Genomic DNA, 18,203 nt, shown 5'->3' on the forward strand with positions numbered 1-18,203 from the left:
ACTAATACCACACGTGTAAACATGTATGAGTAGTGCTTAGTATCAGCATTGATTTTAGAATATACAGATTAATTTAATTTCTTTGAAACTGGATTCATAAATGATTCGGGTGAAAAGTGTTCCTGGCATAAATATCGATTATAACACTATCATCGATCGAAAATAGTTTTATATTTTCTATATTTAAAATTTAAATTGAATTATTTATTTATTTATTTTTTTAAATATTATAAATTTATTTATTTTATGTGAGAAATACCTGAATTAATATTCCAAGTTTCTTTTGGAAAACGATAGAACTTCAAATTCAGAAATTTACCGGAGGATTTAATACAGTTAGAATATTGGCTCATACTACCAGGTATTATCAATTATATAATAATAAAAATAATGAATAATAAAATAATATATATATATTTCAAGTATAGCAATCTTATAAAATGTCAAAAATTATAATGGAATTTAAGGCGGTGTAAAATCACGTTCAGCACATCCAACTCAACTGTACGTCTGTAACAAGTGAAACTTGAAAGAATCTGCTTATTATCCATACATTTGGTGTAATAAAATGGCCATTGGTTTGTTTGGTTTTATTTTGGTAATAAGCTTGCAATATGTCGTGTTATAACAATAATAATTGCAATAAATAATAGTATTTGTGTGCACAATAATTACTCTACACTGCAGTAATGCACATTATAACTGTAAGAGCACCGTGTACCGCGTGCATGGTTATCTACAACAATCCCTCCCCCTGACGTAACCGTTTCATGATACCCACCAACCATACTACAGCGCTCTGTAGCAGTTGCCATCGCGGAACCGGTCGTTACATGGTACCGCTTATCTGTATATTCTAAAATCACGAACTATGTTGTAATCTTAGTTCGTGCCTAAAATTAATGGATCAGTAAAACTGCGAATGCAAAAATCTGTGGTGGGGTGGAAACCCCTTACATCCTCCTCGTAACTACACCACTGATCTCAATGTTCCATCTACTATCAAAATTCACTATCACCTCATACACCGCTCGTGTGAACACATTAAAATTTTTTATATACTATAACGTATTCTCATGATAATAACTATCATCGTGCGACCGCAGCTTGAATAAAACGTCGTTTTATTTACTAATGATTAGTAACTAATCTCTCCATGACTACTCTACTCGCGGTTACACTCGCAACGCATGGTGATTGTATTATAGTCGGGAGCACGAAAAATGATCGCTATTCGTCATGTACCAAGCGCCTGTTTTTTTAAAGTGGTTATTATCAAATTTATGCTCATTGTTCATGTTATCGCCACAGATATATAAAACAACTATATATACATATACCTATATCTGTAGTTATCGCTCATTATTCGTGCCCGTGAATACGATACGTAACGGCAGCATGACAGCACAAAGTTGAGAGCCAATGGTTACAACAGTGGGTACGAACAACGGGTCGCGGTTACCAACGCTCATTTTTCGTGCTCTCGACTATAGTACTACTATCGGTTAGTGGCACAACCAGAATTGGTTTTCAGGGTGGATTGTGAATTTAGAAAAAATGAGCATTTTCTGCAGGTGTTTGGTAGGGATAAGGAAGTAAGATTAAGTTAGGTTTATGGGTAAAATATTTAAATTAAAAATTAAACTTCTATTTAAGTTTGCGATGCCACAAAAAAAAAAAAAAAAAATGCGAGTACAATCGACTATCGAGAAATCGTAGGAGCAAGGTTACTGATATTTTAAAGTTGAACGGAACGTTACAAAACGTTCCATAGTCATCCTCATAAAACTTTTATACTCTGATCTATCTTCTGTTGCAAGTTCTCTTAATAATCCAACTAAATTACCATGTGTATCTCTTAGAAGGAGCCATTTCCTTGTGCATATTAGTTTTTGTTTTTGATTTAATTCAGTTTCCAGTTCATCTATTAAAGCTGATATTATTATATTTGAATAATACTTTTAGAATACTTCGACGGTCCATTTAATTTAATGCTTAGCGTCTGGTGACTATATTTATTATGTATTTAATTAATAATATTCATTATAATAATAAATTATATCTTTATGTTATCACTTATTTATTATTTACTATTTACAAATACTATGCATAAATCAGTTGTGCGTGTGTCCGCTAGATGATTAGTACAAGTGACAAGTAGTACGAGTGACAAATATTATGCACTGTGTAAACTAGGCGTAATACTGTTTATGAAAAATTTTTTTTTAGAATAGTAGGTATAAATATTCTTAGTTTTTACTTTTTGGTTTTTGTTTTAAGCACTCGTAAAGTAAATATTCGTGATTTACTAATTAAATACACCTGAATCTTAACACACTTTCAAATTCCAGAGCTCTAGTCCATAATGCATGAATCATTTGTGTGAATTTTTTGTCTATCCCACCGATCAACCTAGTATGCGATAAGATCAGTGTTCAACTTGAGAAGGGACGCAGGGGGACGGAGTACCCCAACTAATTTTCAGAAATTTTAGCGTCCCCCTACTATTATTACGCTATAATCATAACGCTCAGCCAGTTTTGGGGATGTTCTTTTTTTTAAAGTAAATAGAGTCCCCCTTCTTTAATTTTGCCAAGTCGAGCACTGGATAAGATTTCTATAAAACTATTTGAACTCATTATTTTTCTACGTGAGATTAATCAGGCCACATTTCCAGTTTTTAATTTTGAACCATCAACATTTAAAAATTCTTGAATTTTAAAATATTCAAATCAAATTTGTCGGATTTATGGATTAATATTTGAAAAATAGGACTGATCGATCTCAAGTACACATAACTAAGAATTTAAAACAATTTTACAATTCCTTTTTTTATTTAACTCATTAATTTTTATATTTAATTACGTGTTATTTAGCAGCTATATAATGTTTTAAATTCGTTTATCAAAATAAAGTACAAAGTATGAAGTATAATATATTAAATTATAAATAACATAAGTATGTAGGAATTACTTTCATAAATATATAACGCCCGTCTTAAATTTATTTCAAAGGTAGTATAAATTAAATTTTGAATACGTCAAGGCGGGATTACAAACATACGAGTAGTCAACATAATTATTTTTCCGCGTAATTACCGAGAATTATTCCTGTTATCTACGTCATTAAATTAGAATAATCAAATAAATTTATAATCGAATAACTTGTTCCTTGTAAGTGGCTTGTGAACAATTTCAAGTGCATTAAATTATTGCGTTATGTTGTGATACTTATGGGTAAATCCTCATGAATTTTCTCACCGGTGTTATAATTTTATAATACATTTTTCTACTTAAAAAATTAAAATTGTTTTGTAATATATTGGAAGCAAAATTTAGTCATGACATTCCGAAAATAAATCTGAAAGTTAAACATCTGTACTACAGTTCAAACGAGACCATGATATATATAATATTAATTATATAAATTAAATTAAAATTTTTTTTATATTTTATAACCAGAAAATAGCATCGTAGGTCGCAGACAATCAGTGGTAAAGTGTATCAACGACTAATAACTATTATTCATTATCCAGTAAATATAAGTACTCTACGTTAATAAGTAATCCTGTTTTTTTTCCACTGCTCCCTTTATCAACTCACGCGACGTCCCTGGGAGCTGCGACGCACAGTTTGAATACCTCGTCATATATTTTTATTGTCATATATCATTGTAAATCATAATATTACAAGCGCTTATTTAAATTAAGTACGTATAGCTACATTAGTATATTCACATTTATAGTCGCAATACATTTAATAATGCACCTACTCTATTTTTATACAATTGTATGAGTTATATTTACCAATTTACCAATCATGATTAATTCCTCATTCAATGATTTTGAGTCTGAGTGTACAAAGTCCATCATTATGGACTTAGGACATTCAGAGTGTTTATTGTACTATTAAGTCTGGTCCACACTAAGGCAACATATTGCAACTTTTTAAGTCGAAATATGTTGACACTACAAAAGTTGTTATATATTTCCAGAAATTATTAAATGTTTTATCAATAATTTGATGCAAGCGATTGAAAGCGAAACAGTACAACAACACAATATAATAAATTGGTAAACAGGCAACATGTTGATCAGTATGGACTCAGTTCAGTCACGTGTCATATAGTTTATCAACTGTTTGTTATCAACACGTTGCTTGTGTGTGGACCAAACAGTAACATTAGTATTTACCTTACCATTTGTTTATCAATGTTCCAATTCGTTTTCACGTGTTATGGAACAAGAGGAAATTTTAGGCATCTTACATAGCGATCTATGTTGCTTTAATGTGAATCGGGCTTTATATTTCACTAATTTTTTTGGTTAAATTATGAAACGTCGAATTAAATAAATAAGACTGTGGAAAAAGGTGTATTTTCAAAGGAAAACAAAAAGTGGTTAAAAGAAATCAGAGTATTTTGTCTTTCCTTAAATCTAATACCTACCAAATTTGGTATCTTGTTAACAGAAATCATCTACAACAGGGGCGGCCAAACGATCGTTCGCAAAACGATTTCAAAGTCGATCGTGTTAAAGTTGATTTTTAGACCACGTACACAAAAAATATAGATACTTAACAAGAGTTATAGACATACATAAATGTAGGTCCTTACGACTACCAATTCATAGGGGGTCCACATAAATAGCATTGGGGCTTACATTATAATATACATTATTACATACGCAAATACAAATTACATTATATGTGAAAACACCATGATATCTACGTTGTGGGCATATATAATATATGTCCTTGTGAATATTCAAATCTTACAGAGGAGTCACAAATAATTGGCATTGTTGCAAAAACCGAAACAACATCAAGAACATGCCTTTATAAGGTCATAAAACTGGCATAGTTTGCAATGACCGAAACAATATCAAAAACATGCTCTTATCAGCAGGGCCGTCCCAAGGTTTTCCGGGGCCAGGGACAAAATAATTTGAGGGCCCTTCGACCGTAATAATAAGATATGATAAACAAAATTCTTGCAAACGTATTTTTCCAAACCTTAACCAATGTAGCTCATTTAAATTCATGTATTGCATTACATACGTGCATAATAGAATTTAATATTATTTGTATTATCATTGATTATTTTTATTATTATTATTATTTATTCATAATCAATGGTATTTATCGCTCAATATAATCGAACAAGTCGACACGCAGCGTGTAATACTGTGTGATTGAAGCTTTCTTATTGATTATTTTACATCAAAACTTTATGGGGGCCCCTACAAAATATTCTAACAACAGGGTCTGGGGCAAAATGGTCCCGTTGTCCCCCCCCTCTGAACAGCCTTGCTTATAAGGCATTATAAAATTTGATAGTAGATTCTTTTCGAAGGGGTCTAGAATATTAATATCATTAGAAACTATGTCCCGGCCAAATATCCCATAATAATGGGGTTTATAAGGTAGTCCCGAACAAACCATTATTAAGATGTGTTTTAGTCCTGTCCTGTCCTGTCCTTCACACCAGTTGAATTAAAACATATTAACTAATAAGTATTTAACTTAAAATTATTTCTTGTATACAAATACGTAAACTTAAATAAATATTATAACAGTTGTTAATTTTATGAGTTGACTTATTATTTGACAACCTTAACGATTGAACTGACGGCACGCAAAATAAGAAAAAAACTTTTTTATGGAAATTAATTCTCAAAGGTGAAGTATATTTTTAGTTGATCGCGGGCAAAAAGTTTGACTGCCCCTGATCTATGGCAATAATTATTGTGAAGAAGATAATCCATCAACTTTTTCTATCCTTGGTATGCATTTAAAATAAATAAATGGGGTTGTACAACATTTTAAGAACATTTTTTAACAAAAAAATGAATTTAAAATTTATTTTTTATAAAAATACGTTATAAAATAGGTTTTAATAAAATTTTAAACAGCCAAATTATTTATGTTCAAAACATGTACTAAAGCTTTTGGTTAAAATGTCTTCTTTTTTTTTTATTAATTTTCTGTAAAGAAAAATCAAAGAAAATTATTGTAATATTTGTTATTGTATTTATAAGTTCTTATTTATTGTTATACCTATATTTTATAATTTTTTCTATCTGTAATATTCGTTATTGTGAAAAGTGATTTATATATATTAGAAATCAATATATGAAACAAATAAAGTAAATCGTTATTTGCGAGCGAAACGAGCAAATTTGTAGTACATAGAATATAGATGACTGACGCTACACGACATGGCCTCTTCTGAGTTAGGCTGACTCACAGTAATAAAATCCCGGGTATACCACTGGTATAAATATTATAATACACATACATACTTAGCTATAATATAAAATTATATAGAAGACCAATATTTTATGAAGTAGGAAGTATACACAGCAAAGTTATTACAATTTTTTTTGTTGGTCAATTTTAGAGTTAGGATTTCGAAAAAGGATCTAATCAGAATCCATGTAAAAAAAGTATAGCTATCAATTTTTCGTAAATATGCAACTGAGTTCACTGTAAATATAATTTTAATGTTTTTTTTTTTTTTATTCTTATTATAATCTACTTTTTTGGTCCATAGTTTTAGCGACACTGTACACAACTCTCAATGGTTTAAGGTTATTATGATGTTGGAAAATATTCCAAATGTTTGAAAATCAAGTGGTAAAAATGTATGAAACGATTTTTAATTTTATTTATAAACATATTAAAACCATAAATTAATTGTACACTATTCAAGTAACAACAAATTAAGGTACTTTAGTATTTTAAGTCATTAAAATTATATTTTTGATAAATGAGTTGCCTGGTACTAAGTTTCAGGTGGTTATAATCCAATTAATTTTATCGAATTATTTTTCATATAAATATAATTTTATATTGTAAATTATTTTATTGTTCTGTTGTAGTTGAAGACGTTGAAGTCGTTATGGACGTTGTACCCGTTGTGGCCGCGGTGGTAGTTTCATTTCGTTGCGGGCGGCCTTTAAAATTATTTAATTGATCTGCGTTTATATACCAAAATGGTTGCTTATCCCGCGGATACGTTTTAATTATTTCGATGGATTGTTTATCGACATTATACTTTGGATCTTTTTCAAATGCCGCATATGGATCAGTTGTTGTGTCTATGTTTCCGTTAAATCTATTATCGATATCTGTACTGCTTGGTAAATGATGTGGTAAAACAGCAGGGTACACATTACCAGATGCATAAAATGGCTTTTGTGCACTTATGCAAATTATCAATGCCATGAAAACAATAATTGAATTCCACAGACCCTTCAAAAAAAAAAAATATATATCTCTTTAAAATTATATACATTAAAATGCAAATATTAAGATGTAATAAGATTAAGAAAGTATATTTATCGCGTATGAAAATAAAAATTTGTAAAGTATAGTTTAAAGTTTAAATAAATTAATTTTACACAATATACATAAATCACATATTTTATATCCCTCATTTAGCGTAAATTCAGAAATTGGACTTATAGTATGGTACCTACTTTAGAAAAAATTGTTATTTTCAACCGTTTTTCCCAATAATATAATATACCAAACAGTTGGGAAATAATGTTAAATTTTTCATTAAAAAGAAAATATATTTTTGCTTTATAATTTATGCATAACATATATAAGACTATTACAATGAAAGACCTACGTCACATTGTCTTTTCTTATAGTTAGTATATTAATACGAAACGCATTTATATTAATGGTTGTTAGTTACGAAAACAAGAAATGTATTTCCAAAGTGTTCGTACATCCGTAAAGGGTAACTCTTTTGCTAGTTTTTGTAAATTACCGGTGGTGATTATTGCTGATTTTATAAAGACATGGAAATATTTAGTAAAATAAAGAGTGTTTTAATATTTTCGGAACATAAATATCATGGGTAATAGAATTAATTCCATATTTCATTTGAATCACCTTATTTAAATGTTTGTCATATCAAAATCATTGCGTTTCAAATCAATATTCATAAAATTTGGGTTTTTATTTTATGGAAAGCAAAATAAATAATAATTTTAAAATATCATGTCTTGCCGGTAATAATGAGTTAAGAAATTAATTCCAAGGAATAAAAATACCAATTAATATTCGTTTAACTTATCTGACATTTTTTTTTTAAATAAACACAGGCGGAAATCGGGGGGGGGGCTTAAGGGGACTAAGCCCCCCACTAATGTAAGGTATATATCTTAGATCCCTAGCCCTAAAAATTGTTAAGTGACTAAAAATACAATAATTATTATAATTGTAAAATGCATTTTTAATAACTGAATAAAAATAAATAAATATTCTATGATAAAAATTAAATAAAATTCATAAGATTTTACCAACTTATTGTCATGACTTGGAACGATCGTAATTAATGTAATAATACCTGCATTGGTTGTTCAATTTAATTAATTAATAATTTCTGTTTAGAATACCTACTCCAAAAATACTTATCTTAAAGGCACTTAATTGTTTTTTTGGTTAAATTGTTGAGTATGTCAAATTGTCAAACTTTGTAAATTGCCTTGTTGAAATAAATAATTGTGTATATGGATATCTATAGGTGTAATGAGCAAATAATGCTTAACCCCCCCCCCCACTAATTTCACCAAATTTCCGCTTATGAAAATAAGTCATTATGATTTTTCAACGGCGTAATTTTTTCTCATAAATATTATTTATCGGCGCGGCGGTCGAATAACTTGTTTTATTTTACTATAATAATATTATAGCACACTACATATATGGTATATTAACATTTACCTATACATTATTGTCAGCTGTCACATTTTAGGTAGGTACAAGTAATTTCCTTCACAAAGAAATTATTAACATCCGATAAATTGTTATTTTTTTATTGTAATTTTAAACTATTGCAATAATCAAACTATTTAAAACAAAATGTTCATAAAATTAAATTACTAATTAAGCCTATTTACTACTATTACTACTATTATACTATACTATTATTAAAATTACCTGCATTTTTGTTGTATGGATCGACTTACAAAACTGAAATATAACGACAAGATAGACCGTCGGTTTGCAAATATAGAGCTCGTGGAACGCTTCAGAGATTTTGCGGTTATTTGCGTCGCAAGACTGTACGGACTAACCAACTACGACTAACGAGTTTCAAGAAGTGGCCGGCTGTATGTAAATATTTGTGTGTGCAAAACAATTTTTGTGGAAGGATAGGAAGGTGAGTCTGACAAGTCAACACGTGTCATTCGTATTTTTAAATAAATAACCTTTGTGTTTGGTACGTTCGAAAAGTAAAATTATGATAACATCTTGGCAATAACAAACGCCGCGTGGTCAACATATCGTGGAAACATAATATGTATGGTCGTCACCCAAGACCAAAAATCAATTGGTATGTAGAGAAATAAGTATATAATATATAGGAATGGATCTCCGCAGGAAAAAAATGTTTTGTGTCTTTATACAATATTGCCTACATTTAGCCCCTTTTTTTTGTAGCTACCAAAATGTGATAACTAAAGACCGGATTTATATGTTTTTACATATCGTTACTTGGAATATGCCCTTGTATGAAAATAAAAAATGTGGACGACTCATTCAATTCTGAGTTTGTAGAAAAAAGTTTTTTTTGCATATTTGAGAATATATCATAGGTTAGAGAATATTTAGCCCATTTAATATATTTTAGAATATTTGATTTTTTTTTCATAGTTGGATATTGTACAAACTGTTATCTACAAACTAACCAATATACCTGGTGAAACGGGTAACATAATAAAAATACTAAAGTGTCTCAATCAAGTTAAAAAAATAAAGGTTACCAAATGTTAGTAAAAGTTGGGGGAACATTTTATGTGGAAACAATGAAGATCTCCCGGAATATTTTACACCTAATGAAGTTGTTGACATGAAGTTTGCACCTCTAATATCTGTTGATGTTGAACGTTCATTTAGTCTCTATAAACAATTTTTAGCGATAGAAGAACTAACATGAGTACAGATAATATGTAAAATATATTATTGTTAATTCATATAATAAAATTTAAATAGTATTTCAAGTTTCTTTTTTATTCTCCAGAAAGTAAATATTTACCATTGTATGCACCAAAGAAATATTATTTTTTATACATATATATACCTATATTGTTATTTTATATTTTGTATTAAATTATTATTATTTAAGGATTACCTGTTGTTAACCATTTTTTTTTGTTTTATTATATTTTAATATATATATATATGGTTATTTGTTATCTTTAATATTGTGTCAATAGTGCTAATACAAAATTTAATTAAAATATACCAAAGGAATATTGTTTTTAAATTTTTATACTGTAAACTAGGGATCGCCAATCAGTCGATCGTTGTAAATTTACCACTATCGGTCGATCGCGTAAAATAATCAGATTAATTGGATAATGGAATATTAGAATTAAAGATTAAAGACCTAAATTTTCCTGGATGTAAATGACTAGAGACTTAAATGTCAAATGTAGCTCACTTGCTTGAAAACGTTGGCGATCCCTGCTATAGACTATACTGTAATATTTTTACTATATTCCTATTCTTACTGAAGTACAATAGTATTCTATTATAATACGCAACTACGTATATATCTTATGATTAAAAGAATGTTTAAAAAAAAAAAAATTTAAAAATGCATTTTAAACCATATATTGATGTTTGTTGATTATTTTTGAATAATTTCGAATATTTTTACATATTTTTAAGAGAATATAATAAGAATATTTGAAGGTTTTTTAGAGAATATTAGCATCATATTTAAGGTATTTTGAGAGAATATAAATCCGGTCTTTAGTGATAATATTGATAAAATGATAACATCATTTTCATTATAATGATTTTATATATAGCTAAATTTAAATTAAAATAGTTAAATAAATTTAATAATACACGATTCGAAAAAAAACACAATATCGTAATTTAAAGTTTAAAAATACACAATTCATTGCGAATATTTCAAGCAAAAATATAATACAAATGTTATAATTAGATTTAATATTTAATATTTTTATTATAAAAGCGTAACTAGCTGTTTAAAGTTTAAACCATGGGTCCCATCAACACAGATTTAGTCATTTCCAAATACAAAATCATATTTTCCTAAATTTATTGCAAAATCATCTTGCACAGTATTTAAAATACAAAATTGGATTATTAATATATTTTACCAATTAATTGGCCCATAACACTCATACTATAAACATTTTAATTTTGTTCCTTCCACAGAAAAAACATGAAAGTAATGTTATACACTTACCAGTTATTGATGAAAATATACTTGGAAGCACTGCTGGCATATATTCATCAACATCTTTAACTGATGAAATAATACGAAAATGGAAATTATGATTGGTATGCAAAATCGGCTGCATCCGAGTTGCGGTCAGAGACGATTTTTGAAATAAAGACATATAACAGTTGCGGTCACGCTAATTGTAGGTAATATCCTAATTGCGGTCATATACTTATTACTTATCTGTAAAGTTTGTAAATAAAATAGATAAAATTGTACAGTGGCGTACATATAACTTTTGTATGGGGGGGGATCAATCGAAAACAAATTATTATGGAAGAAAAATTCCTAAGCCAAAGGACTTGCACATTCAAAATAATAATTTATAAAATATATATATATATTGAATGTGTCATAATAATAATTTACAAAATCCTTGAAATATTTTTTTTGTTTCCTTATAATTTCCTTATATTAAGAACACTATTTTATACAATTTTTAAAAGACCTATGGGGATCTGACCCCCACATCGCCCTTTCTATACGCCCCTCCAATAGTAGTATAATCACGAACTAGATGATCACCAATCAATGGTACGACAAAAGGTTAGTTACAGTGTTAAACGTAAAGCAGTGAAGCAGTTGAGCGAGCGTCCCTTCAACATTTTTTATTCTGAGATTTCAAGTACAGTACTCAGTGTACTGGGGTCAAATGGCGTCACATTGATTAGAAAAAATATATACACTGCAAGAATGAATGTTCATCCGAAGTTGCCGCGTGACTTTTTACAATTACTACTGTGATTTCAAACCTACACAATAAAAATAGTGTAGACAGTCTAAGTCTGTTTATAAAATGGAAAGGAAAATGTTGAAACTTTTTTGTAAATAAAATACCATGATATATACTATATATACTAGATATATATGTTGAGTGACCGCAACTAGTACGTTATTTTTGATTTTGACCGCAACTAGTATACACCGGCAAAATCGAACTGGGGTTATTGACACGGACTCGTGCGACAGCCGTTATCAAAACGTCTGTTGCCGACCGTTCCTTTATCTCTCTCATCAACCATCAGACCGCGGTACGCAACGTCGCCGTGACACCCCGTCCCCCCATTAACGGACAGGGGACGCGAGCGGTCACGATGACGTCCGCACGGCTAGACTATCGAACCGGTTCGTTTCGGCCTGTTCTTTTCCAACCACATACGAGGGGACACCTCGATTTTATATACGCGCGCACCTGTTTTTGTTTCATTGTTTAACATTTTTTTTCAATTCTTATGCATCATTTGATTTTCATCTTACCACCTTAATTTTTGTTTATTCTACGAATAAATACGAAAACTTCGACCCTGAATACTCGTGTTAACTTATTCAGCTCCACTGATTTTTTTAGTACACGACAAATTGGCTCCCCGGCGGGGAATCGAACTCCGGTCACCCGCGTGACAAGCAGGGATACTTACCATTATACTACCGAGACTCGGTAACCGAGTATTATGATGATTATATGATTAGGGACAAGGAATCACAGGGACTAGTGGAATCAAATTTTTCCCTAAGGTCAGCCCCGGTCGTCTTAGCTAAGAAAATAGATGAATCTTCCCGCTTTTGCATTGACCACAGACGACTGAACGACCTAACCGAGTCTGACGCTTACCCGATGCCAGATTTAAACAAGTTAATTCGGCAAAAGAGGGGGGGCGAACATTTTTAGCGTATTGGACCTTAAGTCTCAATACAGGCAGTTACCGCTTAACCCGAACGCTAGGAAATATTCAGCATTCCGGACTTGTAGAGGGCTATACCAATTCAGAGTACTACCCTTCGGTCTTAAAAATAGCACCATGACATTTGTACGGTTAATGAACGAAGTTCTACGTGGATAACTGGACGAGCTCGTTCAAGTTTACCTGGACGATATTGTTATTTTTTCCGAAAACTTGGACGAACACCGATACCACCTGGACAAAGTTCTCGAACGACTTATGCAATTCGGATTGACTTGCCATACTAAGAAAAGTAGGATCGGATCCACCGAAATCTCATTTTTAATACATTTGGTCGACTCGGAGGGTATTCATTAACAACCGGAGCAATTAGAGTGCTTCAAAAATTTTCCAGTACCAAACCAAATTAGGGACTTACGGAGGTTCTTGGGGATATGCAACTGGTATAGTCAGTTTGTAGACAATTACGCTGATGCCGTCGCCCCCTTGACAACAGATTTAAGCAAGGATTGAAATGGGTATGGACGGAGACCGAGCAAAAAGCGTTTGATAACTATTATTTTTATTTTTGTACGACACTGAGTTTTATGAGTTAAAAGTAATACCACGAAAACAATGTTATTGGGCACCACTACCACCCTCCTCCTAATGACGTGCTCATTGCAATCTATCACTTTATTTTCGTTACAACATATATATTGTGAACGTGAGTAGTCGCTATATTTCTTTTGAGCACAGTTCAAGATTTTTAATGCATAAAAATGCATATTTTTGTATTTTTTAGTGCATATTTGAATGCAAATTTTACCAAGTTTAAGTGCATTATTGCATGCTTATTTATGCATTTTTAAGTGAATGAACTTACGAGCCCTGATTATAATGAAATGGTATAAAAAGGAATATTTATAAAGGAAAAAAAAAAAAGAATCATTTAATAATACTCAAAATAATGTTTTTATTTATGTGAACACCAAACTACTACTGCTTACATAAATATGGAAAAAACGTGACAACTAAAAGTTCATATATACCCTAAATAGTTTATCAGCACAGTAATAGAAACTCTATGTTACATTACATAATCAGTCTATAAGAAAAAAGTGTATGATAGGAATAAGTACACGCGAAGTAGGCGTTCAAAGAAAAATAGGTCATTATAATAAGTGGGATTTTGATGTATTAGTCGACTTCGTCCACTGTTGGACCACCGCCGGATGGCGTTTGAGATCCGCCACCATGCAATTTCATCATCACACCGGAACAACTCTTTTGAATCTCCTTCATTTTGAACTCAAACTCTTCCTTGCTGGCCAACTGGTTGCAGTCCAACCACTGAACGACCGCGTCACAGTCCCGCCTGCAAGCGTTCTTCTCGGACTCGGTCAACTTGCCGTCGGCCGCTTCGTCCAACGCCTGTTTCACGCCGAACACGTAGCTCTCCAACTTGTTCTTGGCCGTGATCCTCTGCTTCTGCTGTTCATCCTCCTCCTTGTACCGTTCCGCCTCACTGAGCATACGGTCGATCTCGGCCTGGGACAGACGGCCCTTGTCATTTTTGATGACAATATTCTTGGACCGACCGGAACTGTTGTCCTTGGCTGACACGTTCAGTATACCGTTGGCGTCCAGGTCGAAGGTGACCTCGATTTTGGGCACGCCGCGTGGGGCGGGGGGTATGCCCGTCAGGTCAAACGTGCCCAGCAAATTGTTGTCCTTGGTCATAGCCCGTTCGCCCTCGAACACTTGGATGGTGACGGCCGGCTGGTTGTCCGCGTACGTGGTGAACGTCTGTGTCTGCTTGCACGGGATGGTAGAGTTGCGCTCGACGATTTTGGTCATGACGCCACCCGCGGTCTCGATGCCCAGCGACAGGGGTGCCACGTCCACCAGCAACACGTCCTGGATGGCCGAGCTGGTGTCGCCAGCCAGGATGGCCGCCTGCACGGCTGCGCCGTACGCTACTGCTTCGTCCGGGTTGATGGACAGGTTGAGCGTCTTGCCGCCGAAGAAGTTCTGCAACAGGCTTTGGATCTTGGGTATCCTGGTGGAGCCGCCCACCAGCACCACGTCGTGCACGGCCCCCTTGTCCAGCTTGGCGTCCCGCAAGGCCTTCTCTACCGGCTGCAGCGTGGACCGGAACAGGTCCGCGCACATCTCCTCGAACCGAGCGCGGGACACGCGCGTATAGAAGTCGACGCCGTCGAGCAGCGCGTCAATCTCCACGGTGGCCTCGGAGCTGGATGACAACGTGCGCTTGGCCCGCTCCGCGGCGGTGCGCAGCCGTCGTAGTGCGCGCGGGTTACCACGCACGTCGCGTTTGTACTTGCGCATGAACTCATCGGCCAGATGCGAGACCAGCCGATTGTCGAAGTCCTCGCCACCCAGGTGCGTGTCACCCGCCGTTGACTTGACCTCGAATATCGATCCCTGGTCGATCTGCAGCACGGACACATCGAACGTGCCACCGCCCAGGTCGAATATCAGCACGTTCTTCTCGCCCCGTAGGTTCTTGTCCAGACCGTAGGCCAGTGCCGCGGCCGTCGGCTCGTTGATGATGCGCATCACGTTCAGGCCGGCTATCGCCCCGGCGTCCTTGGTCGCCTGCCGCTGCGAATCGTTGAAGTACGCCGGCACCGTGATCACCGCGTCTGTCACCGCCCGCCCCAGGTACGCCTCGGCCGTTTCCTTCATCTTGGCCAGCACCATCGAGCTGATCTCCTCGGGCGCGAAAGATTTGCTTTCGCCGCGGAACGACACGCGGATCTTCGGCTTGCCGCTATCGTTGGCCACCTCGAACGGCCAGTGCTTCATGTCCGCCTGCGTCTTCTCGTCGTCCCACCGACGGCCGATCAAACGTTTCGCGTCGAACACCGTGTTCTTGGGGTTCAGCGCCACCTGATTCTTGGCCGCATCGCCGATCAACCGCTCCGTGTCCGTGAACGCCACGTAGCTAGGCGTCGTCCTGTTGCCCTGGTCGTTGGCGATTATCTCCACCTTGCCGTTTTGCCACACGCCCACGCACGAGTATGTGGTCCCGAGATCGATACCGATTGCCGTCTTCGCTGCCATCGTTTGTACCGTAGGGTTACGTTAATTACGCGTTCGAAAATCACGAATAAATTTCAGATTTCCAAAAAATACACAGTCCAGCCGAGCAGTTATGCAGTGCACACGTGTCGAACAATAAGACTTACAACGAATTTAATGATGAAACGCCTACGAATAGCGTTGCGCTAACGAATACTTCGTACGAGTCACGGGTTCACGTAACAACTGTTTTGGGGTAGCGCGCCGTTCGCGTTTATATAGTCCAGGGAATATTCGAGAAAACTCGAGTCGCCGCGCCGCCCGTCCCGCTTCGCCGCAACTTAACACACTCGTTTGTTTATCAACTAACTACGTTCTTGACTCTAGAACGTTCGCGTACCGTACAGAAATTACGTGAACCTTACCCTCCTCCCGTAAACCACCTGTTCGTCATCGGTTTTTCACGATTTTCTGTTTGTTCTGGACATTCGGGGCCTTGTTTAATATATTTTTAGTTTATCGACAGTTGCATTAATGGGTTGTATTCGTTTGACGTGGACATAAATATTTAATTCGCTAAAAATGTATTCATACGTGGACACGCCTTTTTTTTAATATCGTTTTTAATATCGTTTTGTACGGGCGCCCTAGCAACAAAATCGGCATCGTGTCGGTTGTATAGGTATTTCAAAACGGCTTGTAAAATACTTGGAAATCATTATTGTATTTTAACTGTACATGTAACACGATCGTTAAGTATGTTTTAAATTAGTCGAAAAAGAAAAAAAATCAGAAAATCAAACAATTAGTAGAATAATATTCACGTATACATCCTGTACCGAGTAAAGAAATTATAAGTTTACTATAGATAATCACAAATTACACTTGATTTTGTGGCAAGAAACTATATTATTTAAAATTTAAATTTCCCCTGTACAATTTAAGTTCATAAACATCCACAAAATATTTATTTTTAGTGGAATTATAATCATAATTGTATTACGTTTACTTAATGTAATATATTTGTTAAAAACACATTTCATTCGCCGCAGTATAAGACGCAAATTTGAATATTAAAATGAAGCCTCCAGTCCAAACTCTAACTCAAACGCTAACAGACCACCACCCGATCAATCTCTACACATCATCACCAAATTCCTCGACGAACTAAAATCTATACTTAACCCCCTTCTTACTGTTTTAAAATCCCTAATAAACAAAATAACACTCCCTATAACTCCTACTCCATAATACACACACACACACACCACTTATTCCGTACATCAATAACACAAACACACAGTATATTTATTATATATAACTCTGGATTAAACTGCTATTGTTAATGTTATTTATTTATAACCAACTTGTTGTAACATGTAATATGTTGATACATTTTAATTTTTAATAAATAAAAAAAAAAAAAATTTGAATATTTTTATTGTACTAAGCTTTGCACAATATTTACTAATGTTTTGCTCAATATCGCGGAAACACTCGATTTCATAAGAATATAATTTTCTAACACTTAAAAAATATTTTTGCAATGCTTCAGTAACTTTTTTTTTTATTTAATTTGAAAAGTTCCTTTTTTAGTATACTTATTTTCAAACAGTAAATATTATAATGATGAAATTATATTATTTTAAACTATAAAAAATAGGCAAAAATCTTCATATTTCATGATTTTTAATAAAATTTCAAATTCAAACGTTTTTCCTAAAAATTATGACGGCAGATTTTTAAGATTTTTTCACACAAGTAAGAACAATGTACGAGAAATATTATATTACAATTTTAAACTTTTTTGGATAATAAAAATTTTATTTTTGAAATTTTACATAAAAAAAAAACTTAGAAATCTCTCAAAATTTCAAATTTTTATAATATTACAAAATAATATAATATAATAATATAATATAGTACAAAAAATTTCAAAACCGTTTGAAATTTACTTAATATATATATATATATAAAATAGTCTTATTAGTATTTGGTAAAAATGTCAAATCCTTACGATTATTAATTTTTAAATAACAATGAAAAACATTCCGTAAATTTGGCGGTTTTTCTCAATTTTTTGTTTGATATTTGTCGGATATTTATAGGAGGTCAAAATGTTCCTCCTTCTCTTCATCGACTACTTTCAACTTAAATACTTAATGTTTGGGGAACTTCAAGGGCGGTTGGAAATGTTTTTCGAGTCCGTATACATTT

General features: G+C 33.4%; 2 protein-coding genes across 2 annotated transcripts; both read right to left on the reverse strand.

The window, feature by feature from the left end:
* Positions 1 to 6,730: 6,730 nt before the first annotated feature.
* On the reverse strand, positions 6,731 to 9,102 carry LOC112693743. Its single transcript, XM_025568939.1, has 2 exons — positions 8,955 to 9,102; positions 6,731 to 7,253 (listed from the first exon to the last, which is right to left on the reverse strand). The coding sequence occupies exons 1-2, from the start codon at positions 8,958 to 8,960 to the stop codon at positions 6,864 to 6,866; spliced, it is 396 nt and encodes a 131-aa protein (XP_025424724.1). The 5' UTR covers positions 8,961 to 9,102; the 3' UTR covers positions 6,731 to 6,863.
* A 4,812-nt stretch (positions 9,103 to 13,914) lies between these two features.
* Positions 13,915 to 16,493, reverse strand: LOC112693737 (major heat shock 70 kDa protein Ab-like). Its single transcript, XM_025568928.1, has one exon. It carries the CDS (start codon positions 16,026 to 16,028, stop codon positions 14,139 to 14,141), a length of 1,890 nt encoding a protein of 629 aa, XP_025424713.1. The 5' UTR covers positions 16,029 to 16,493; the 3' UTR covers positions 13,915 to 14,138.
* Between the last annotated feature and the right edge of the window lie 1,710 nt (positions 16,494 to 18,203).

This window comes from Sipha flava, unplaced genomic scaffold (genome assembly GCF_003268045.1).
Source record: "Sipha flava isolate LNK unplaced genomic scaffold, YSA_version1 93_pilon_pilon, whole genome shotgun sequence".
NCBI classification, from domain to species: Eukaryota; Metazoa; Arthropoda; class Insecta; order Hemiptera; family Aphididae; genus Sipha; species Sipha flava.

What these genes read in the sequence shown, in the direction of transcription:
- LOC112693737 (XM_025568928.1), bottom strand. Translation starts at nt 16,028, where the DNA reads ATGGCAGCGAAGACGGCAATCGGTATCGATCTCGGGACCACATACTCG.